The sequence below is a fragment of the Heptranchias perlo genome, chromosome 17 (genome assembly GCF_035084215.1).
Source record: "Heptranchias perlo isolate sHepPer1 chromosome 17, sHepPer1.hap1, whole genome shotgun sequence".
NCBI classification, from domain to species: domain Eukaryota; kingdom Metazoa; phylum Chordata; class Chondrichthyes; order Hexanchiformes; family Hexanchidae; genus Heptranchias; species Heptranchias perlo.
The window spans coordinates 55,476,369-55,501,815 of NC_090341.1; the positions used below are offsets into that span (position 1 = coordinate 55,476,369).

At 46.9% G+C, this 25,447-nt stretch overlaps 1 protein-coding gene across 1 annotated transcript in view; it reads left to right on the plus strand.

Annotated features, from left to right (window-relative positions):
- Nucleotides 1-8,710: 8,710 nt before the first annotated feature.
- Nucleotides 8,711-25,447, plus strand: part of LOC137333941 (semaphorin-3D-like) — a 110,689-nt gene continuing 93,952 nt past the window's right edge. Inside the window, exons 1-2 of the mRNA XM_067998294.1 lie at nucleotides 8,711-8,783; nucleotides 9,946-10,106. Of these exons, the coding sequence (XP_067854395.1) occupies nucleotides 8,711-8,783; nucleotides 9,946-10,106 (234 nt within the window). The remainder of the gene's footprint in view (nucleotides 8,784-9,945; nucleotides 10,107-25,447) is intronic.

Genomic DNA, 25,447 nt, shown 5'->3' on the forward strand with positions numbered 1-25,447 from the left:
ACAGCACTGGGTAATAATGGGAACAGACGGCACTGATTAATAATTGGAACAGCCAGCACTGGGTAATAATTGGAACAGACGGCACTGGGTAATAATGGGAACAGATTGCACTGGGTAATAATGGGAACAGCCAGCACTGGGTCATAATGGGAACAGACAGCACTGGGTAATAATGGGAACAGACAGCACTGGGTAATAATGGGAACAGACAGCACTGGGTAATAATGGGAACAGACAGCACTGGGTAATAATGGGAACAGATTGCACTGGGTAATAATGGGAACAGACAGCACTGGGTAATAATGAGAACAGACGGCACTGGGTAATAATGAGAACAGATTGTACTGGGTAATAATGGGAACAGACAGCACTGGGTAATAATGGGAACAGATTGCACTGGGTAATAATTGAAACAGACAGCACTGGGTAATAATTGAAACAGACAGCACTGGGTAATAATGGGAACAGACAGCACTGGGTAATAATTGAAACAGACAGCACTGGGTAATAATTGAAACAGACAGCACTGGGTAATAATGGGAACAGACAACACTGGGTAATAATGGGAACATATAGCACTGGGTAATAATGGGAACAGCCAGCACTGGGTAATAATGGGAACAGATTGCACTGGGTAATAATTGAAACAGACAGCACTGGGTAATAATGAGAACAGACGGCACTGGGTAATAATGAGAACAGATTGCACTGGGTAATAATGGGAACAGACAGCACTGGGTAATAATGGGAACAGATTGCACTGGGTAATAATTGAAACAGACAGCACTGGGTAATAATTGAAACAGACAGCACTGGGTAATAATGGGAACAGACAGCACTGGGTAATAATTGAAACAGACAGCACTGGGTAATAATTGAAACAGACAGCACTGGGTAATAATGGGAACAGACAGCACTGGGTAATAATGGGAACATATAGCACTGGGTAATAATGGGAACAGCCAGCACTGGGTAATAATTGAAACAGACAGCACTGGGTAATAATTGAAACAGACAGCACTGGGTAATAATGGGAACAGACAGCACTGGGTAATAATGGGAACAGATAGCACTGGGTAATAATGGGAACAGACAGCACTGGGTAATAATTGAAACAGACAGCACTGGGTAATAATTGAAACAGACAGCACTGGGTAATAATGGGAACAGACAGCACTGGGTAATAATGGGAACAGACAGCACTGGGTAATAATGAGAACAGACAGCACTGGGTAATAATGGGAACAGACAGCACTGGGTAATAATGGGAACAGACAGCACTGGGTAATAATGGGAACAGACAGCACTGGGTAATAATGGGAACAGACAGCACTGGGTAATAATGGGAACAGCCAGCACTGGGTAATAATTGAAACAGACAGCATTCGGTGAACAGGAGCTTTCAGCCAATCAATACCAGGGAACCAAGCCATGGTTCCACCTTCTGCACTGCCCCTAAGCTCCCCTGGTCATTTTGGGCTGGCAAACTCGGGAAAGAGAGGGACCTCCATACTTAGAACTTGGACCAAATGAGTGTATGTGAATGATGTATTGAGAGGGGAAGCACAGCCTGTATCCAGTTACCACCAGTCTTTCAGTTCAGCTGCTGTCTGAAGGCAGCTGATTTATTTGGTATGATCCAGGTACCTGAGATATTTAAATCTATCTTTTCCCTAATGCTAGCGCTTGACAAGGCTGTGCCTTTTTAAACTCATCTGTCTGTTTCTGGCATTGAACATGTTTTGTATCATATATTCCTTACCCCGAGTCCCAGCTCCATTAATTATGTATACTCTAGCTGAGGACATGACCTCCCTAAGTACCAGATCTCTCTCTGTGTAAGCAGATTCTCTCCTTTGGAGACTGTTGGGCCATGAACTCTGGAAGAAGGAATCAGCTCTATTAATGCACGGTGTGATTCAGAACTGAGGGAGAGACATTAGTGTGAAGGCACAGCACTGACCTACATTGGTTCCCGGTTCGGGAACGCCTCAATTTTAAAATTCTCATCCTTGTGTTCAAATCCCTCCATGGCCTCGCCCCTCCCTATCTCTGTAACCTCATCCAGCCCTACAACCCTCCGAGATCTATGCACACCTCCAATTCTGGCCTCTTGCATATTCCTGATTTTAATCGTTCCACCATTGGCGGCTGTGCCTTCAGCTTCCTAGGCCCTAAGATCTGGAATTCCCTCCCTAAACCTCTCTGCCTCTCCACCTCTCTCTCCTCCATTATGACGCTCCTTAAAACCTATCTCACCTGTCCTAATACCTCCTCATGTGGCTCGATGTCAAATTTTGTCTGATTACGCTCCTGTGAAGTGCTTTTGGACTTTTTACTACATTAAAGGCGCTATATAAATGCAAGTTGTTGTAGTGTATTGGCAGCCTGTACCTCGTGAGATGTTCTGTGGCCTCAGTCAGTCCTACACAAAAAAAACTCAATGTGAATGCAAATATGGGGTTAGGTTTCCAAATTGCCGCCCTGGTGTAAAACTGGCTATACAGATCGGCTACCTGTTATAGAAATGCTCGGTTTTCATTATTGATTTCAAGGGAAATGGAAATCGGGCCCAGTGGGAAAGACACAGGGAGCTGGAACCCACACTATATACAAAGTATCATGCACTTAATCTAGGTCGACACTCCAGTGCAGTACTGACGGAGTGCTGCACTGTCTGAGGTGCCGTCTTTCAAATAAGATTTTAACCTGAGGCCCTGTCTGCCCTCTCAGGTGGAAGCAGGAGAATTCTCCCGTTGTCCTGGTCAATATTTATCCCTCAACCAACATTACCAAAAAAAAAACAGATTCTCTAATCGTTTATTCACTCATTTGCATAAATTGTCTGTGGCATTTGCCCACTGACCTGGGCCAATGGGGAGACGGAGCTGGGCCGAGGGGGAGACGGAGCTGGGCCGAGGGGGAGACGGAGCTGGGCCGAGGGGGAGACGGAGCTGGGCCGAGGGGGAGACGGAGCTGGGCCGAGGGGGAGACGGAGCTGGGCCGAGGGGGAGACGGAGCTGGGCCGAGGGGGAGACGGAGCTGGGCCGAGGGGGAGACGGAGCTGGGCCGAGGGGGAGACGGAGCTGGGCCGAGGGGGAGACGGAGCTGGGCCGAGGGGGAGACGGAGCTGGGCCGAGGGGGAGACGGAGCTGGGCCGAGGGGGAGACGGAGCTGGGCCGAGGGGGAGAGACAGAGCTGGGCCGAGGGGGAGAGACAGAGCTGGGCCGAGAGGGAGAGACAGAGCTGGGCCGAGAGGGAGAGACAGAGCTGGGCCGAGAGGGAGACAGAGCTGGGCCGAGGGGGAGACAGAGCTGGGCCGAGAGGGAGACAGAGCTGGGCCGAGAGGGAGACAGAGCTGGGCCGAGGGGGAGACAGAGCTTGGCTGAGGGGGAGACAGAGCTGGGCCGAGGGGGAGAGACAGAGCTGGGCCGAGGGGGAGAGACAGAGCTGGGCCGAGGGGGAGAGACAGAGCTGGGCCGAGGGGGAGACAGAGCTGGGCCGAGGGGGAGACAGAGCTGGGCCGAGGGGGAGAGACAGAGCTGGGCCGAGGGGGAGACAGAGCTTGGCCGAGGGGGAGACAGAGCTTGGCCGAGGGGGAGACAGAGCTGGGCCGAGGGGGAGACAGAGCTGGGCCGAGGGGGAGAGACAGAGCTGGGCCGAGAGGGAGACAGAGCTGGGCCGAGAGGGAGACAGAGCTGGGCCGAGGGGGAGACACAGAGCTGGGCCGAGGGGGAGACACAGAGCTGGGCCGAGGGGGAGACACAGAGCTGGGCCGAGGGGGAGACACAGAGCTGGGCCGAGGGGGAGACACAGAGGTGGGCCGAGGGGGAGACAGAGCTGGGCCGAGGGGGAGACAGAGCTGGGCCGAGGGGGAGACAGAGCTGGGCCGAGGGGGAGAGACAGAGCTGGGCCGAGGGGGAGAGACAGAGCTGGGCCGAGGGGGGGAGACAGAGCTGGGCCCAGGGGGAGAGACAGAGCTGGGCCCAGGGGGAGAGACAGAGCTGGGCCCAGGGGGAGAGACAGAGCTGGGCCCAGGGGGAGAGACAGAGCTGGGCCCAGGGGGAGAGACAGAGCTGGGCCCAGGGGGAGAGGCAGAGCTGGGCCCAGGGGGAGAGACAGAGCTGGGCCCAGGGGGAGAGGCAGAGCTGGGTGACACATGGGTGGTAGATGAAATTGATGGGTAGGAAAATTGAGCAGTTTCTATAACGCCAGTGATAGTCTCAGGCAGCAAGTTGAAAATTCAACCCAGTGCTGTCTGATGTGAATGAAAGGCCTGCCCAGTGGGGTTCCCACTCTGATTGGACATAATCCTGGAGGTTTCATCACATGACCTTCTGCCTTCACCTCCCCTGCACTCCCTCCATTGGTCACCCGACATGTCCATCCTCGCAGTGCTCCTCTTCCCTACACCAATCAGAAAGCAAATAGACTCTTCAGCACCCGATTGGATGATTCTTCATTGTCAGTCAAACAGTCTTTTTTCCCATGTCCAATATTTACATAAATAGTAAACAAAAGTGTTGAAAGAAATTTTTTTTTTAAACTATTTTTTATTGTTCCCATGATTTTTTCTCCCGAGTTTCTCCCAGCAGCGTCCTGGGGATTAATCTTTAATTCCTGAAGACTCCCGGGTAATCCTGGTGGGTTGGCAATGGGACTCCCCATTCAGAGACAACAAACTCCTGACAGAGGCAAAGAAATATATCAAAGGCCTCTGGCGTGGAGCTCTGGGAGGGTAAAGTGATAACTGTTGGGGATTCCCCAGCAGCCCTGTGAGCAAAGGCCGGCCTACAGGCCCATCAAACACATGGCCTGCTCATCTCCAACAGTCTGCTCCTCTGACTCGGGGGGTTTGTAAACACACATTGCATTCAGCTGAAACAGTGCAGTGGCATCTCAGGTTACTTTCGAAAATATGTAACAGGCACTCACTGCTGACACCGGGAAGAGTTACACACCCAGTCCAACAATGGACAATAAACTGTGGGATGGGGTTATTAACGTGAGCTCCCCATCTTTGTTTGATTCTGTGGGTGACGGGGAATTTGTTCCATGTAAAGCGGATAGAGTGAAGAGCACGGGTTAGAATTACAGGCCATAAAGGTCCTGGGACTGGGTGACGCCACTTCACCATAACTTCACCGGGCTTCTGCCGCACACTTACAGCAGTGCAGTGACAGGAAGTCCGAGAACAGTCGGCCTGAAACTTTCACTCCAGATCGTCTATGATTGAGATCTGGGCTCATGAAGAGCAGAGTTTTAGCCCAGTGAGTTTTACACTTTTCTTTGTAGGCACACTCCCAGGGTCTCCTCCCAATACACTCCCAGGGTCTCCTCCCAATACACTCCCAGGGTCTCCTCCCAATACACTCCCAGGGTCTCCTCCCAATACACTCCCAGGGTCTCCTCCCAATACACTCCCAGGGTCTCCTCCCAATACACTCCCAGGGTCTCCTCCCAATACACTCCCAGGGTCTCCTCCCAATACACTCCCAGGGTCTCCTCCCAATACACTCCCAGGGTCTCCTCCCAATACACTCCCAGGGTCTCCTCCCAATACACTCCCAGGGTCTCCTCCCAATACACTCCCAGGGTCTCCTCCCAATACACTCCCAGGGTCTCCTCCCAATACACTCCCAGGGTCTCCTCCCAATACACTCCCAGGGTCTCCTCCCAATACACTCCCAGGGTCTCCTCCCAATACACTCCCAGGGTCTCCTCCCAATACACTCCCAGGGTCTCCTCCCAATACACTCCCAGGGTCTCCTCCCAATACACTCCCAGGGTCTCCTCCCAATACACTCCCAGGGTCTCCTCCCAATACACTCCCAGGGTCTCCTCCCAATACACTCCCAGGGTCTCCTCCCAATACACTCCCAGGCTCTCCTCCCAATACACTCCCAGGGCCTCCTCCCAATACACTCCCAGGCTCTCCTCCCAATACACTCCCAGGGTCTCCTCCCAATACACTCCCAGGGTCTCCTCCCAATACACTCCCAGGGCCTCCTCCCAATACACTCCCAGGGTCTCCTCCCAATACACTCCCAGGGCCTCCTCCCAATACACTCCCAGGGTCTCCTCCCAATACACTCCCAGGGCCTCCTCCCAATACACTCCCAGGGCCTCCTCCCAATACACTCCCAGGGCCTCCTCCCAATACCAACACACGCCCAGGATCTCCTCCCAATACCAGCACACTCCCAGGGCCTCCTCTCAATACCAGCACACTCCCAGGGCCTCCTCCCAATACCAGCACATTCCCAAGGCCTCCACTCAATACCAGCGCACTCCCAGGACCCTCCTCCCAATACTAACACACTCCCAGGGCCTCCTCTCAATACTAACACACTCCCAGGACCCTCCTCCCAATACTAACACACTCCCAGGGACCTGCTCCCAATACTAACACACTCCCAGGGCCTCCTCCCAATACTAACACACTCCCAGGGACCTGCTCCCAATACTAACACACTCCCAGGGACCTGCTCCCAATACTAACACACTCCCAGGGCCTCCTCCCAATACTAACACATTCCCAGGGCCCTCATCTCAATACTAATACACTCCCAGGGACCTGCTCCCAATACTAACACACTCCCAGGGCCTCCTCCCAATACTAACACACTCCCAGGGCCTCCTCCCAATACTAACACACTCCCAGGGCCCTCATCTCAATACTAACACACTCCCAGGGACCTGCTCCCAATACTAACACACTCCCAGGGCCCTCCTCCCAATACTAACACACTCCCAGGGACCTGCTCCCAATACTAACACACTCCCAGGGCCCTCATCTCAATACTAACACACTCCCAGGGACCTGCTCCCAATACTAACACACTCCCAGAGCCTCCTCCCAATACTAACACACTCCCAGAGCCTCCTCCCAATACTAACACACTCCCAGGGCCCTCATCTCAATACTAACACACTCCCAGGGACCTGCTCCCAATACTAACACACTCCCAGAGCCTCCTCCCAATACTAACACACTCCCAGGGCCCTCATCTCAATACTAACACACTCCCAGGGCCTCCTCCCAATACTAACACACTCCCAGGGCCTCCTCCCAATACTAACACACTCCCAGGGCCTCCTCCCAATACTAACACACTCCCAGAGCCTCCTCCCAATACTAACACACTCCCAGGGCCTCCTCCCAATACTAACACACTCCCAGGGCCTCCTCCCAATACTAACACACTCCCAGGGCCTCCTCCCAATACTAACACACTCCCAGAGCCTCCTCCCAATACTAACACATTCCCAGGGCCCTCATCTGAATATTCTGACACTCCCAGAGGCCTCTATTCAATTTATACAGTGTGAGAAATGTCAGTGTCTCTCACAGTATCTACACTCCATACCCCTCCCAGAGCCCTGTAATCCCCTGGAAGAGGTGAAAATACAGATAACCTCCCTAACCTAATTGTTCGAAACAATTTGTCAACACAAACACAATCTAATCTGTTCAGCAACCTCGATCAAATCACCCCTAAGTCTACCCTTCTCTAGAGTATAGAGACCCAGCTCTTTCAGACTATCTGGGTAACTAAGGTAAGCACAAAGGGGATGCACAAGGGTATTTGATGGTTTGTCATGTTTTTTATTTACATCTGATTTTTGTTAATGGCACATTAAATATTATTGTCACCACTACTGCCACGTCTTGGCCATTCTTAACTGGCTTGTGTAATAAGGCCCTTTCAATGAGGTTCACCATGAACACCCACACTTGATGCCACCCATTGGGTCAGTCTACAATGGGTGTATGTGTAGTTGCATGACCTATTTGTGCAGGGAGTGGGGGAGGGGGCTGGTGTGGGCGCTGCTCTGACAAGGTGGTGAGGACTGGACTCTTCACACTGTTTGATGTTAGGAGAACCGATCACATATCAGTGACTCCCTGGCCTCATGAGCAGCCAGGTGAGCCGCTGTTCTGCCCCTGGGCTGCTCCTCCTCCTCCTCTGCCTCTTTCTCCTCCTCCTCATCCTCGTCCAACTCCTCCGCCTTCTCCTCCTCCTCAATATAGGTGGCAGATTGGATGAGGCCTCCTCCAGTGGCACCCCTCTCTGTTGTGCCATGTTATGCAGGGCACAACACACGAGTATAATGCGTCCCACTCTGTCTGGTGCGTATTGATGCGCTCCCCCAGAACAATCAAAGCACCTGAAGTGCATCTTGAGCAGCCCTATAGCCTGCTCAATTGTGGACCTGGTGGCGATGTGGCTGAATACATCGACACTGTTGCTCGGTGTTGGGGTTCCTCAGAGCTGTCATGAGCCACGTGTGCAGGGGGTATCCCTTGTCCCCGAGGAGCCAGCCCTTGTGGGTGTTCGGTGCGTGGAAGAGGAGCGGGATGTTGGACTCCCGGAGGATGAAGGAATCGTGGCAGCTGCCAGGGTATCTGGCGCACACGTGAAGGAATCTCTTGCGGTGGTCACAGATGAGCTGAGTGTTGATGGAGTGATAGCCCTTCCTGTTGATGATCAGTGCTGTCTAGTGTGGAGGTGCTCGTATTGCTATATGGGTGCAATCAATTACACCCTGCACCCGTGGGAAGCCAGCCACAGCGTGGAATCCCACTGCCCTCTCCGTCTGGCTGAGGTCGTCCATGGAGAATTTGGCGTAGTGCGAGGCCCTGCGAAACAAGCCGTCGGTGACCTGCCTTATGCACTTGTGTGCAGACGACTGAGAGACCCCGGCGATGTCCCTGGTGGCACCCTGGAATGATCCAGAGGTGAAGAAGTTGAGGGCAGTGGTGACTTTGATAACGACAGGTAAGAAGCTGCTGCTTGAGCCAGCCGGGAAAAGCTCGGCATGAAGGAGGCTGCAGATGTCTGCGACTACCTGGCGACTGACTCTGAGCCTCCGTTTGCACTGCTCCTCAGAGAGGTCCAGGAAGCTGAGCCTCAGTCTGTAGACACTGTGGCGAGGGTAGTGCCTCCTGTGACGTTGTTCTCTCTGCTGTTGCCCTCGTGCTGTTGTGCGGGTGCCTGTGGTGCAGCACTGTGTTGTGGAGCTCCAGGTGGCGGAGGTGGACGCCGTGCCTGGCGAGGCTGGCGATGTTGCTCGTCCTCGGATGAAGTGGTGAATGCAGCCATGGCGCCCCCCCATCCTGACGGTGAGAGTTTGAGGGGGTCCGCAAAATAGGTAAATGTGTTTACACGGCAGAGTTTAGGGTATAAATTGAGAATTTTGAGTGGAAAGACAAGGGTGTTGCAGCCAAAACTTTGTCTGAAGTGACAGAGTGCCCTGCTGCAATAAATGAGGTTTTCCCCCAACTGTCAAATAATCCTTTGCATCTCCCACTGGCTGCTGGCTGAAACACGTCTGCTCCAACAGGGAGTGTTTCCCACAACAAGGGAAACACGCTGAGGATCCTTCAAAATTGCACCCCTGCCAAAATCTCCACTCGATAAGGTCTGTCAAGTACCTCAACTATCTGACTAACTATCTAAAGCAGCATCCCACCGGCTTTAATTGCCGGTGGGAGTCCCACATTCGGGAGCTGCGCACGCACCCGAATGTGTCATTGGGAAAACCGGAAGTCAGTGGGTTGGAGCCGGGCTCCGCACCCGCTCCGGGATTCCACCATATTAGGGGCCTCCCCTGTCCCCAATGCACCCACTCAGCCATCTGAAATTTGGCCTCATTGTTCTGACTGGGGCCTGACCAAGGTCTTGTACAAAGACAAAATAGTCTGTTTTGTCTTCGATATCTTAGTAGTTTTGTTGTATGATTGGGCTAGTTGCAGTACCTTATGGAAGTTTCATTCGGTTTTTGTTTGAGTGCTGCCGTGTGTGAAGATTCGGAGATGCCCAAGTTGCTCTGGTGTAATGCATCATGCTCAGTGGGTCCTCACACTGACCGTGTGCGCGCTCATTATCTGAATGGATTCGCAGGTTTTCCTGTTCCTCATGACACTTTTCATGTTTTCAGAGCTGCTTCATTCCAACAGCTCGATGGTCCTACTCGACGCAGCACTGAGTTCTCACTACCACTCGCTCCTGGTCGACCAGGAACGAGGGTGGCTACTGGTTGGTGCCAAGGATCATGTCTTCATGCTGCATCTGGACAACATCAGTCAAAATACTCAAAAGGTCAGTTATAATATTAATTAAACATTTACAACTTAGTGTGGCCTGTGAGACAACCAAACAAGTGCACATCGCCTGACTCTTACACTCTATCCATCTCCTCCTCTTCATTTCTAACTCTTATACTCTCATCATCCCAACCCTCATTTCTATCACTTACACTCTATCCATGCCCTCACCCATTTCTATCCCTCACATTCTATCCATCTCCCCCCTCCATTTTTGACTCTTACACTCTATCCATCTCCTCCCTCCATTTCTAGCTCTTACACTCTATCCATCTTCTCCACTCCATTTCTATCTCTTACGATATATCCATTTCCTCCACTTCATTTCTATCTTACACTCAATCCATCACCTCCTTCCATTTCTATCTCTTTCATTCTATCTATCTCCTCCTCCATTGTTAAATCTTATACTCTATCCATCTGCTTCCCTCCATTTCTATCACTTATGCCCAATCTATTTCCTCCCCTTCATTTCTGACTCTTACAATCTATCCATCTCCTCCCTCCATTCCTAACTCTTTCACTCTATCCATCTCCTCCCCTTCATTTCTATCTCTTACACTATCCATCCCCTACCCTCCATTTCAAACTGTTACACTCTATTTATATCCTCCCCTCCATTTCTAACTCTTACGCTCTATCCATCTCCTCACTTTATTTCTAACTTTTACACTCTATCCATCTCCTCCCCATTTTTAAATCTTACACTCTATTTATATCCTCCCCTACATTTCTACCTATTACCCTCTATCCATCTCCCCCCATTTCTATCTCTTATGCTATGTTCATTTCCACCCCTCTATTTCTGACACTTACATTCTATCAATCTCCACGCATCCATTTCTAAATATTACACTCTTTACATCTCCTCCCCCCTTTTCTATCTCTTATGCTCTGTTCATCTCCAGCCCTGCATTTCTGACTCTTACACTCTATCCATCTCCTTCCCTCCATTTCTAATTGTTACAATATATCTATCGCCTCCCTCCATTCTATCTCTTGCACTCTATCCATCCCCACACTCTATTTCTAACTCTTACCATCTATCTATCTACACCCTTCCATTTCCAACTCTTACACTCTATCCATTGCCTCACCTCCATTTCTAACTCTTACATTCTGTCCACTTTCTCCACTCCATTTCTAACTCTTACACTCTATCCATCTCCCCCATCCATTTCTAACCCTTGCACTCTATCCATCTCCTCCCTTCCATTCCTATCTCTTATGCTCTGTTCATCTCTACCCCTCCATTTCTGACTCTTACACTCTACCTATTCTCCTCCCTCCATTCCTAACTCTTACACCCTATCCATCTCCTCCACTCCATTTCTACCTCTTACTCTCTATCTATCACCTCTCCTCCATTTCTGACTCTTACTCTCCATCCATCTTCTCCCCACTATTTCTATCTCTTACGCTCTTCCCATCACCTCCCCTCCATTTCTATCTCTTATACACTCCTCCATTCTCCTACTCCCCTCCCTTCTCCTACGAACATACGAATTAAGAGCAGGAGTAGGCTATTCGGCCCCTCAAGCCTGCTCTGCCATTTAATGAGATCATGACTGATCTGATTGCGACCTAAACCCTACTTTTCCGTCTACCTACTATAACCTTTGACTCCCTTGTTAATCAGGAATCTATCTAACTCAGCCTTAAAAATATTCAATGACCCTGCCTCCACCACTCTCTGGGGAAGGGAGTTCCACAGACTCTCGACCCTCTGAGAGAAAAAATTTCTCCTCATCTCCGTCTTAAATGGGAGACCCCTTATTTTTAAACTGTGGCCCCTCGTTCTAGTCTCTCCCACAAGTGGAATCATCCTTATAAGTGGAATCTACCCCTTCTAGTCCCCTCAGGATCTTATATGTTTCAATAAGATCACCTCTCATTCTTCTAAACTCCAGTGTATACATGCCTAACTTGTCTAACCTTTCCTCATAAGATAACCCCCTCATCCCAGGAATCAGTCGAGTGAACCTTCTCTGAACCACCTCCAAAGCAATTATGTCCTTTCTTAAATAAGGAGACCTAAACTGCACACAGTATTCTAGATGTGGTCTCACCAATGTCCTGTACAACTGTAACAAAACATCTCTACTTTTATATTCCATTCCTCTTGCAATAAATGACAACATTCAATTTGCCTTCCTAATCACTTGCTGTACCCGCATACTAACTTTTTGTGATTCATGTACTCGGACACCCAGATCCCTCTGTACCTCAGAGTTCTGCAATCTCTCTCTATTTAAATAATATACTGCTTTTCTATTCCTCCTGCCAAAGTGGATAAGTTCACATTTTCCCACATTATACTCCATCTGCCAAAATTTTGCCCACTCACTTAACCTATCTATATCCCTTTGCAGACTCCTTATGTCCTCTTCACAATTTACTTTCCTACCTACCTTTGTGTCATCAGCAAATTTAGCAACCATACATTCGGTCCCTTCATCCAAGTCATTCATATAGATTGTAAATAGTTGAGGCCCAAGCACTGATCCCTGTGGCACTCCACTCATTACATCTTGCCAACCTGAAAATGACCCACATATGCCTACTCTCTGTTTCCTGTTAGCTAACCAATCCTTTATTCATGCTAATATGTTACCCCCTACACCGTCAGCTCTTATTTTGTGAAGTAGCCTCTGATGTGGCACCTTATCAAAAGCCTTCTGGAAATCCAAGTACACCACATCCACAGGATCCCCTTTATCCACGTTACATGTTACTTCCTCAAAGAACTCTAATAAATTAGTCAAACATGATTTCCCTTTCACAAAGCCATGTTTGCATGGAGATTTTCTAAGTGCCCTGCTATAACCTCCTTAATAATAGATTCTAGCATTTTCCCTATGACAGATGTTAAGCTAACTGGCCTGTAGTTTCCTGCTTTCTGTCTCCCTCCTTTCTTGAATAGAGGAGTTACATTCGCTATTTTCCAATCTGATGGGACTCTTCCAGAATCTAGGGAATTTTGGGAAATTAATACCAATGCACCTACTATCTCTGCAGCCACTTCTTTTAAGACCCTAGGATGAAGTCCATCAGGACCTGGGGACTTGTCAGCTTTTAGTTCTAATATTTTTTTCAGAACTCTTTCCCTGGTGATTGTAAATATTTTAAGTTCCTTCCTCCCTTTCATCTCTTGATTCACAATTATTTCTGGCATGTTATTTGTATCCTCTACAGTGAAGACAGACGCAAAATATCTGTTCAATTCATCCGCCATTTCCTTATTCTCCATTATTAATTCCCCAGACTCTCTCTGGAGGACCAACGCTCACTTTACTTACTCTTTTCCTTTTTAAATACCTGTAGAAACTTTTACTCTCTGTTTTTATATTTCTAGCTAGCTTTCTCTCGTACTCTAATTTCTCCCTCCCTATTAATCCTTTAGTCATTCTTTGCTGTTTTTTATATTCTGTCCAATCTTCTGACCTGCCACTAATCTTCGTGGAGTTGTATGCTTTTTCTTTCAATTTGATACTATCTTTAACTTCCTTGGTTAGCCACGGGTGGTATGTCCTTCCCCTAGAGACTTTCTTTCTCACTGGAATGTATCTTTGCTGAGTGTTATGAAATATCTCATTAAATGACTGCCACTGCATCTCTACTGACCTATCCCTTAACCTAAGTTCCCAGTTCACTTTAGCCAGTTCTGTCTTCATGCCCTCGTAATTGCCCTTATTTAAGTTTAAAACACTAATCTTAGACTGACTCTTCTCTCCTTCAAACTGAATGCGAAATTCAATCATATTGTGATCACTGCTACCGAGAGGCTCCTTTACAATGAGGTCATTAATTAATCCTGCCTCATTACACATTACCAGATCTAGAATATCCTGCTCTCTGGTTGGCTCTAGAACGTGCTGCTCTAAGAAACTGTCCTGAAAGCACTCTATGAACTCATCTTCCAGGCTACCTTTGCCAATCAGAGACTTCCAATCTATATGTAGATTAAAATCATCCATGATTATTGCTGTTCCTTTCTCACAAGCCCCCATTATTCCTTCATGTATACCCTGTCCTACAATGTGTTACTGTTAGGGGGCCTATAAACTACTCCCACAAGTGACTTCTTGCCTTTACTATTTCTTATCTCTACCCAAACTGATTCTACATCTTCCTCTTTAGAACTAAGGTCATTTCTCTCTATTATACTCATGCCATCCTTAATTAACAGAGCTACCCCTCCACCTTTTCCTAGCTTCCTGTCCTTCCGAAATGTCAAGTACCCTTGAATATTCAGGTTCCAGCCTTTGTCATCTTGCAGCCATGTCTCTGTAATGGCTATCAGATCGTACATATTTTTTCTATTTGAGCTGTCAATTCATCCACTTTGTTACGAATGCCACACGTATTCAGATACAAAGCCTTTAGTGCTGTCTTTTTACTATTTTTGAAAACCTGTAGCCTTATCTGCTGGCGCGCTCTTAGGTTTGCATGCTCTGTCCCTTCCTGCCACTCTCTGATTATCATTTCCCTTATTGCTACCTTGCTCTCTTGCCTGGTCTTCTTTCTTTAATTAATCACATCTTCCCTTAGTTGATCCCTCGCCCCCACTCTTGCACTCTATCCATCTCCTCCCCTCCATTTCTATCCCTTACACTCTATCCATCTTCTCCACTCCATTTCTATCTCTTACAATCTATCCATTTCCTCCACTTCATTTCTATCTTACACTCTATCCATTTCCTTCCCTCCATTTCTAACTCTTACCCTCTATCCATCACCCCCATCCATTTCTAACTCTTACCCTCTTTCCGTCTCCTTACCTCCATTACTATCTCTTATGCTCTGTTCATTTCCACCCCTCCACTTCTGACTCTTACACTCTATCCATCTCCTCCCCTCCATTTCTATCCCTTACTCTCTATCCATCTCCTTCCCTCCATTTCTATCTCTTACAGTCATCCATCTCCTCCCTCCATTTCTGACTCTTACACTCTATCCATCTCCTACCCTCCATTTCTATCTCTTACACTCTATCCATCTCCTCTGCCCCATTCCTAAGTTTTACCCTTTATCTGTCTACTCCCTTCCACTTCTATCTCTTAAACTCTATTCATCTCCTACCCCATTTTTAAATCTTACTCTCTATCCATCATTTCTCCTCCATTTCTAACACTTACACTGTAACCATCTCCTTCCTTCAATTTCTAACTCTTTCTCTCTATCGCCTCTCCTCCATTTCTAACCCTTACACTCTATCCATTCTCCTTCCATCGGGCTCTATATTGGGTCGTGTAGTGCCCGTTGTTTCGGCGCTACACGGCCTCACCAACATCCAAGATGGCGTCTTGGATGTGCACACACGTTTCCTGCGTGACGTGTGCCAGATGCCATCTTGGTATAGGAGTTAGCGCAGGTGCTAATACCAGCCACTGGAAGCATGTAAAGCAGGGAGAAAATGGCTGCAATCAGTGTGCAACGCTGATTTAAAGTGATAGACACCATTTTCTACCTTAACGCTCAACTCGACGCACAGTCTCAACCTCGACCATCTAAACGTTTCTTACAGTGCCTGAAAGACCCCCCCACCAGCGCTATTTAAAGGGTCATGCAGGTGTTGCAGGTTGGTTGCTGGATTATTGCTTCTGGTTGCAGGAGGAATAGGAAGTGTTTTTTGAAGCTCCCTATTCTTACTGAGAGTTCCTTGGACTACTTTTGAGAGTGGTTTGGCAGGTACTGCCTTACGGCTCGGAAAGTTACAACCCTGCCAACCATGGGCGGTCTGGTAGGGCTCCCAATGGGCATTGAGCATGATTGGGAGCATGCAGAGAGGCCACGCCCAGCAGGTCAAGCTGCGAGGAGAGGGAGGACGAGGAGGCGCAGGGCACTGAGCAGGAGGCCCTACCCAATGAGGGCCTTCCGGGATCAATTCTCTTACCTCAAGGAGGATTGCATCCGAGCCCTGAGGTTCACCAAGGAAGCCGTGACCGAGATCTGCCAACTGGTGCGGCCACAACTGCAGCCTCAGAGCAGGGCGAGGACAGCATTGCCTGTGGCTGTGAAGGTCACCGTGGCGCTGAATTTCTACAGCTCAGGAGCATTTCAGGCCTCTTCTGGCGACATGTGCAACATCTCGCAGTATGCAGTGCACTGCTGCATAAGGGAGGTCACAGACACACTGTACCAGATGAGGAATAGGTTCATCACCTTCCCTCTCAACAGAGACAATCAGAACGAGCGAGCGCGGGGGTTCGCCCGCATTGCTGGCTTCCCCATGGTGCAGGGTGCCATTGACTGCACATACGTTGCCCTGCATGCCCCGCACATCAACTCAGCCGTCTTTGTCAATGGAAAGGGTTTCCACTCCCTCAACGTGCAGTTAGTGTGCGACCACACACATCGCATCTTGGAGGTCGATGCCCGCTACCCTGGGAGTAATCACGACCCCTTTGTCATGCGGCAGTCCAACGTGCCAGCTATCTTTCATCCGACTCGGCAAGTCAAAGGCTGGCTACTGAGCGACAAGGGCTATCCCCTCACACCATTTATAACTGTTGCACTCTATCTATTTCCTCCCCTCCTTTCTAACTGCAACAATCAATCCATCTCCTCCCTCCATTTCTATCTCTTACACTCTATCCATCGGCTCCCTCCATTTCTATCTCTTACACTCTATCCATTCTCCTCCCTCCATTTCTAACTCTTACACTCAATCCATCGCCTCCCTCCATTTCTAACTCTTACACTCTATCCGTTCCTCCCCTCCATTTCTAACTCTTACACTCAATCCATCTCCTCCCCTCCATTTTTAACTCTTACACTCTATCCGTCTCCTCCCCTCCATTTCTAACTCTTACACTCAATCCATCTCCTCCCCTCCATTTCTAACTCTTACACTCTATCCGTCTCCTCCCCTCCATTTCTAACTCTTACACTCAATCCATCTCCTCCCCTCCATTTCTAACTCTTACACTCAATCCATCTCCTCCCCTCCATTTCTAACTATAACACCCAATCCATCTCCACCCCTCCCTTATATCTCTTACACTCTATCCATCTCTTTACCTCCATTTCTATCTCTTACACTCTATCCATTCTCCTCCCTCCATTTCTAACTCTTACACTCAATCCATCGCCTCCCTCCATTTCTAACTCTTACACTCTATCCGTTCTTCCCCTCCATTTCTAACTCTTACACTCTATCCATCTCCTCCCCTCCATTTCTAACTCTTACACTCTATCCGTCTCCTCCCCTCCATTTCTAACTGTTACACTCTATCTATTTCCTCTCCTCCCTTCTATCTCTTACACGCTATCCATCTCTTTACCTCCATTTCTATCACTTCCACTTCATCCATTACCTCCCCTCCATTTCTAACTCTTGCACTCTATCCATCTCTTCGCCTCCATTTCTATCTCTTACACTTTATCCATTTCCTTCCCTCCATTTCTAACTCTTACACTCTATCCATCTCCTTCCCTCCATTTCTAACTCTTACACTCTATCCATCTCCTCCCCTCCATTTCTAACTCTCACACTCTATCCATCTCCTCCCCTCCATTTCTAACTCTTGCACTCTATCCATCTCCTCCCCTCCATTTCTAACTCTTGCACTCTATCCATCTCTTTGCCTCCATTTCTATCTCTTATACTTTATCCATTTCCTTCCCTCCATTTATAACTGTTACACTCTATCTATTTCCTCCCCTCCCTTGTAACACTTACGCTCTATTCATCTTCTCCCCTCCATTTCTATCTCTTACACTCTATCCGTCTCCTCCCCTCCATTTCTAACTCTTCCACTCTATTCATTCTCCTCCCTCCATTTCTATCTCTTACATTCTATCCATCTTTCCACCACCATTTCTATCTCTTACACTCTATCTCCTCCCCTGCATTTCTATCCCTTACTATCTATCCATCACATCTCCTCCATTTATAACTCTTACACTCAATCCATCACCTCCCTCCATTTCTAACTCCTACACTCAATCCATCTCCCCCCTCCATTTCTAACTATAACACCCAATCCATGACCTCCCTCCATTTCTAACTCCTACACTCTATCCATCTCCTCGCCTCCATTTCTATCTCTTCCACTTTATCCATGTCGTCCCCTCCATTTATAACTGTTGCACTCTATCTATTTCCTCCCCTCCTTTCTAACTGTAACACTCAATCCATCACGTCCCTCCATTTCTGACTCTTACACTCTATCCATCTCCTCCCTCCATTTCTATCTCTTACACTCTATCCATTCTCCTCCCTCCATTTCTAACTCTTACACTCAGTCCATCGCCTCCCTTCATTTCTAACTCTTACACTCTATCCGTCTCCTCCCCTCTATTTCTAACTCTTCCACTTTATCCATTTCCTCCCCTCCATTTATAACTGTTACACTCTATCTATTTCCTCTCCTCCCTTCTATCTCTTACACGCTATCCATCTCTTTACCTCCATTTCTATCTCTTACATTCTATCCATTTCCTCCCACATTTTTCACTCTTACACTCTATCCATCTCCTCCCTTTCATTTCTAACTATTACACTCTATCCATCTCCTCCCCTCCATTTCTAAATGTTACAATCTCTGCATTTCCTCCCTCCATTTCTATCTCTTACTCTCTATCCATCCCCTCACTCTATTTCTAACTCTTACCCTCTATCTACTCCTTTCCATTTCTGTCTCTTACAGTCTATCCATCTCCTCCCACCATTTCTATCTCTTACTCTCTATCTGTCACCTCTCCTCCATTTCTAACTCCTACACTCTATCCATCTCTTCACCTCCATTTCTATCTCTTACACTTTATCCATTTCTTCCCTCCATTTATAACTGTTACACTCTATCTATTTCCTCCCCTCCCTTGTAACACTTACACTCTATCCATCTCCTTCCTTCCATTTCTAACTATTACACTCTATCTGTCTCCTCCCCTCCATTTCTAACTCTTACACTCTATCCCTCTCCTCTGTTCCATTTCTAACTATTACACTCTATCCATCTCCTCCCCTCCATTTCTATCTCTTACACACTATCCATCACCTTTCCTCCTTTACTGACGATTACATTCTATCCATTCTCCTCCCTCCATTCCTGACTCTTACATTCTATCCACTTCCTCCCCTTCAATTCTAACTCTTGCATTCTATCCATCCCCTTCCCTCCATTTTTATGACTCACACTCTATCCATTCTCCTCTCTCCATTTCTAACTCTTACGCTCTATCCATCTCTGCCCCTCCATTACTAACTCTTACACTCTATCCATTTCCTCCTCTCCATTTCTAAATTTTACCCTCTACCTACCTGCTTCCTTCCATTTCTGATTCTTACACTCAATCTATCGCCTCCCTCCATTTCTATCTCTTACACTCTATCCATCACCTCACTCTATTTCTAACTTTTACACTCTATCCATCTCCTCCCCTCTTTTCTATCTCTTACACTCTATCCATCTCCTCGTTCCATTTCAATCTATTATACTCCATCCATCCCCTCACTCCATTTCTATCTCTTATACTCTATCCATCCCCTCCCCTCCTTTTCTAACTATTACCCTCTATCTATTTACTCCCTTCCATTTCTATCTCTTACACGAGATCTATTCTCCTCTTTCCAATTCTAACTTTTACACTCTAACCATCGCTTCTCCTCCATTTCTAACTCTTACACGCTAACCCTCTCCTCTATTTCTAACTCTTACACTCTATCCATCTCATCCCCTCCAATTCTAACTCTAACACTCTATCCATTCTGCTCCCAACATTTCTAACTCTTACACTCTATCCCTCTCTTCACCTCCATTTCTATCTCTTACACTCTATCTATCACCTCCCCTGCATCTCTATCCCTTACTGTCTATCCATCACCTCTCCTCCATTTCTATCTCTTACACTATATCAATCTCCTCCATCAATTTCTAACTCTTGCACTCTATTCATCTCCTCCCCCATTTTTAAATCTTAGACACTATCCATCTTCTTCCATCCATTTCTATGTCTTACACTCTATCCATCCCCTTCCCTCCATTTCTAACTCTTACACTCTATCCATCCCCTTCCCTCCATTTCTAACCCTTACCCTCTATCCATCTCCTCACTCCATTTCTATCTCTTATGCTCTGTTGATCTCCACCCCTCCATTTCTATCTCTTAAACTCTATCCATCCCTTCACTCTATTTCTAACTCTTACACACTATCCATCTCCTACCCTCGATTTCTACCTCTTACACTCTATCCATCCCCTCTTCTCCATTTCTAACTATTACCCTATATCGGTCTACTCCCTTTCATTTCTAACTCTTACACACAATCCATCACCTCTCCCCCTTTACTGACTCATACACTCCATCCATTCTCCTCCCTCCATTTCTAACTCTTACTCTCTATACATCTCCTCCCTCCATTTCTGACTCTTACACTCTATCCATCCCCTCACACTATTCCTAACGCTTACACTCACTCCATCTCCATCCCTCCATTTCGAACTCTTACACTCTATCCATCTCCTCCCCTCTATTTCTAACTCTTACATTCTATCCATCCCATCCCTTCCATTTCTAACTCTTACACACTATCCATCACCTCTTCTCCTTTACTGACTCTTACACTCCATTCATTCTCCTCCCTCCATTTCTATCTCTTCCACTTCATCCATTTCCTCCCCTCCATTTAAATCTCTTACACGCTACCTATTTCCTCCCCTCCCTTCTAACTCTTACACTTTATCCATCTCTTCCCCTTCATTTCTATCTCTTACACTCTATCCATTCTCCAACCTCCATTTCTGACTCTTACACACTATCCATCACCTCTCCTCTATTTCTATCCCTTAAACTCCATCCATCTCCTGTCCTCTTTTTCTATCACTTTCACTCTACCCATCTCTCCCCTCCATTTCTAACTCTTACACTCTATCCATCCTCTCCACTCCATTTCTGACTCTTACACTCTATACATCTCTTCACCTCCATTTCTATCTCTTACACTCTATCTATCACCTCCCCTGCATCTCTATCCCTTACTGTCTATCCATCACATCTCCTCCATTTCTAACTCTTACACTCTATACATCTCCACCCCTCCATTTCTGGCTCTTACACTCTATCCGTTCTCCTCCCTCCATTTGTAACACTTACACTCTATCTATCTCCTCCCCTGCAATTCTATCTCTTACTCTCTATCCATCACCTCTCCTCCATTTCCATCTCTTACACTCTATCCATTCTCCTCCCCTCCATTTCTATCTCTTTCACTCTATCTATCTCCTCCCCTCGTTTTCTAACTCTTACACTCTACCCAGTCTCCTCCCTCCTTTTCTGACTATTACACTCAATCCATCACCTCTCCTCCATTTCTTTCTCTTACACTATATCAATCTCCTCCATCAATTTCTAACTCTTGCACTCTATTCATCTCCTCCCCCATTTTTAAATCTTAGACACTATCCATCTTCTTCCATCCATTTCTATGTCTTACACTCTATCCATCACCTCTCCCCCTTTACTGACTCATACACTCCATCCATTCTCCTCCCTCCATTTCTAACTCTTACTCTCTATACATCTCCTCCCTCCATTTCTGACTCTTACACTCTATCCATCACATCCCTTCCATTTCTAACTCTTACACACTATCCATCACCTCTCCTCCTTTACTGACTCTTACACTCTATCCGTTCTCCTCCCTCCATTTCTATCTCTTCCACTTCATCCATTTCCTTCCCTCCATTTAAATCTCTTACACGCTACCTATTTTCTCCCCTCCCTTCTAACTCTTACACTTTATCCATCTCTTCCCCTCCATTTCTATCTCTTATATTGCAAACAACTCTTCCCCTTCATTTCTATCTCTTACACTCTATCCATTCTCCAACCTCCATTTCTGACCCTTACACACTATCCATCACCTCTCCTCTATTCCTATCCCTTAAACTCCATCCATCTCCTGTCCTCTTTTTCTATCACTTTCACTCTACCCATCTCTCCCCTCCATTTCTAACTCTTACACTCTATCCATCTTCTCCACTCCATTTCTGACTCTTATACTCTATCCATCTCTTCACCTCCATTTCTATCTCTTATGCTCTATCTATCACCCCCCCCTGCATCTCTATCTCTTACTGTCTATCCATCACATCTCCTCCATTTCTAACTCTTACACTCTTTACATCTCCACCCCTCCATTTCTGGCTCTTACACTCTATCCGTTCTCCTCCCCTGCATTTCTATCTCTTACTCTCTATCCATCACCTCTCCTCCATTTCTATCTCTTACACTCTATCCATTCTCCTCCCCTCCATTTCTATCTCTTTCACTCTATCTATCTCGTCCCCTCGTTTTCTAACTCTCACACTCTATCCAGTCTCCTCCCTCCTTTTCTAATTATTACACTCTATCCATCACCTCTCCTCCATTTCTATCTCTTATACTTTATCCATTCTCCACCCTCCATTTCTGACTCTTACACTCTTTCCATCACCTCCCCTCCATTTCTATCTCTTACGCTCTATCTATCTCGTCACCTCCATTTCTAACACTTACACTGTATCCATTCTCCTCATTCCTTTTCTGACTCTTACACTCTGTCCATCTCCTACCCCCATTTCTATCTATTATAATCTATCCATCTCCTTCCCTCCATTTTTACCTCTTACTCTCTATCTATCTTGTCCCCACCATTTCTAACTCTTACATTCTATCCATTCTCCTCCCTCCTTTTCTGTCTCCTACACTCTATCAATCTCCTCCCTCCATTTCTGACTCTTACACTCTATCTAATTCCTCCCCTCCATTTCTAACTCATACGCTCTATCCATCTCCTCCCCTCCATTTCTAACTCTTACCCTCTATCCATCTGCTCCCTCCATTTCTGACTCTTACACTCTATCCATCTCCTCCCCTCCATTTCTAACTCTTACCCTCTATCCATCTGCTCCCTCCATTTCTGACTCTTACACTCTATCCATCTCCTCCCCTCCATTTCTAACTCTAACACTCTATCCTTCTGCTCCCTCAATTTCTAACTCTTACCCTCTATCCATCTGCTCCCTCCAATTCTAATCTTTACAGTCTATCCATCCCTTGCCTTTATTTCTAACTCTTACACTATATCCATCTCCTTCCTCTATTTCTGACATTTAGGAGGTGATTTTAGGAGGCAGATGCGGGTCGGTTGGGGGCGTGTGGGCTCTGAAAATCGCGCAAATCCCATTCGGGTTCGGAAACCCGCTCCAACCCGCCGGCTTCCGAGTTTCCCAGGCACCCACCTGTGTGCTCGGGGGCGACCCAAAACCAGAAGTCCCGCCGACTGTTACATTCTATATATATATATATATATATATCCTCCATTGCATTACTATCTCTTCGACTCTACCCATCACCTCTCCTCCATTTCTATTCTTTACACTCTATCCATCTGCTACCCCATTTTTAACTCTTACTCTCTATCCATTGACTCTCCTTCAATTCTGATTTGTACACTCTATACATCTCGTTCCCTCCATTTCTGATTCTTACACTTTATCCATCTCCTCCCTCCATTTCTAACTCTTACACTCTTTCTATTTCCTCCCCTCTTTTCTAACTCTTACACTCTATCCATTCTCCTCCCTCCATTTATGACTCTTGCCCTCTATCCATCAGTCCCCTCCATTTCTAACTCTCACACTATCCATCTCCTCCCCTCCATTTCTATCTCTTACACTCTATCCATCTCCTTCCCTCCATTTCTTTCTTGTAAACTCTATCTTGTCACCTCCATTTCTTTCTCCAACACTCTAACCATTCTTCTCCCTCCTTTTATGACTCTTACACTCTATCTATTTCCTCCCCTCCATTTCTAACTATTACCCTCTATCCATCTGCCCCCTCCATTTCTGACTCTTACACTCTATCCATCTCCTTCCCTTTATTTCTATCTCTTACACTCTATCCATCTCATCCCCCATTTCTATCTCTTACACTCATCTTGTCCCCTCCATTTCTATCTCTTCCACTCTATCCATCACCTCTCTTCCATTTCTATTCTCTACACTCTATCCATCTCTTCACCTTTATTTCTATCTCTTACGCTCTATCCATCACCTCCCCTTCATTTCTGTCTCTTACACTCTATCTATCTCATCTCCTCCATTTCTAACTCTTGCACTATATCCATTTTCCTCCCTCCTTTTCTGATTCTTGCACTCTATCCATCTCCTCCCCTCTTTTTCCATCTCTTCCACTCTATCCATCACCTCTCCTCCATTTCTATTCTCTAAACTCTATCCATCTCTTCACCTTTGTTTCTATCTCTTACACTCTATCTATCTCGTCCCCGCCATTTCTAACACTTACACTGTATCCATTCTCCTCACTCCTTTTCTGACTCTTACACTCTGTCCATCTCCTACCCCCATTTCTATCTATTATAATCTAACCATCTCCTCCCATCCATTTCTATCTCTTACGTTCCATCTATCTCCTCCCCACCATTTCTAAATCTTAATGCTCTATCCATCTCCTTCCCTCCATTTTTACCTATTACTCTCTATCTATCTTGTCCCCACCATTTCTAACTCTTACATTCTATCCATTTTCCTCCCTCCTTTTCTGTCTCTTACACTCTATCAATCTCCTCCCTCCATTTCTAACTCATATGCTCTATCCATCTCCTCCCCCCATTTCTATCTCTTACATGCTATCTGTCTCCTCACCACTGGGCTCTTCTGACTATTAACTCCTATTGACCTTCTGCCGAAAATGCTGCAATGTATCACCCTCTATAAACCACTCTCGTCTTAGTTATAGCCCTAGGTTTGCCTTGCTCCACAAATGTTGCAGAGCTTTGCTCCTAGATTGCTTGGGCCTTGGAATCAGCTGGCAGTTCCGCTCTTCTGATGTACTGCATGCCACATTTTACACCAAGGAAAGGTTGGCGTCCAGGAGGGCGTCCAGCACAAGCTGCACAGGTTTACAAATGTTATGTAAATTAATGCCATGCCAAATTTCATGCCATTCTTGCCCGCTCTACCCAACATGGTCCTCACCCATCTAATACATACGACTGACTTTGGACTGGCCTGGTCTGCACAAGTGTGCTTCTTAAAGCTGGCTATTACTTTGAAAAGTTGTTTAAAACTTGCAGTCTTGCATTTCTCTTTGGCTGCACTTTGCTCAGTGCTGTAACCTACGATGCTGTGGAGAGCTAAATATTAGCACTGCTAGACTTTATTAGCCAATAGTTTTCCTTTGGAACTCTTGTGTTTGTAGCCATACTTACAGTTGCAGCAAAGTGCTGAGGGTGGGAATTCTTGTGGCAGTTCTAATCGCACTCCAAGATTTCAGTGAGGAAGAATGGTTGATGAGGAGACACCATGGGCAGATGCAATGCCC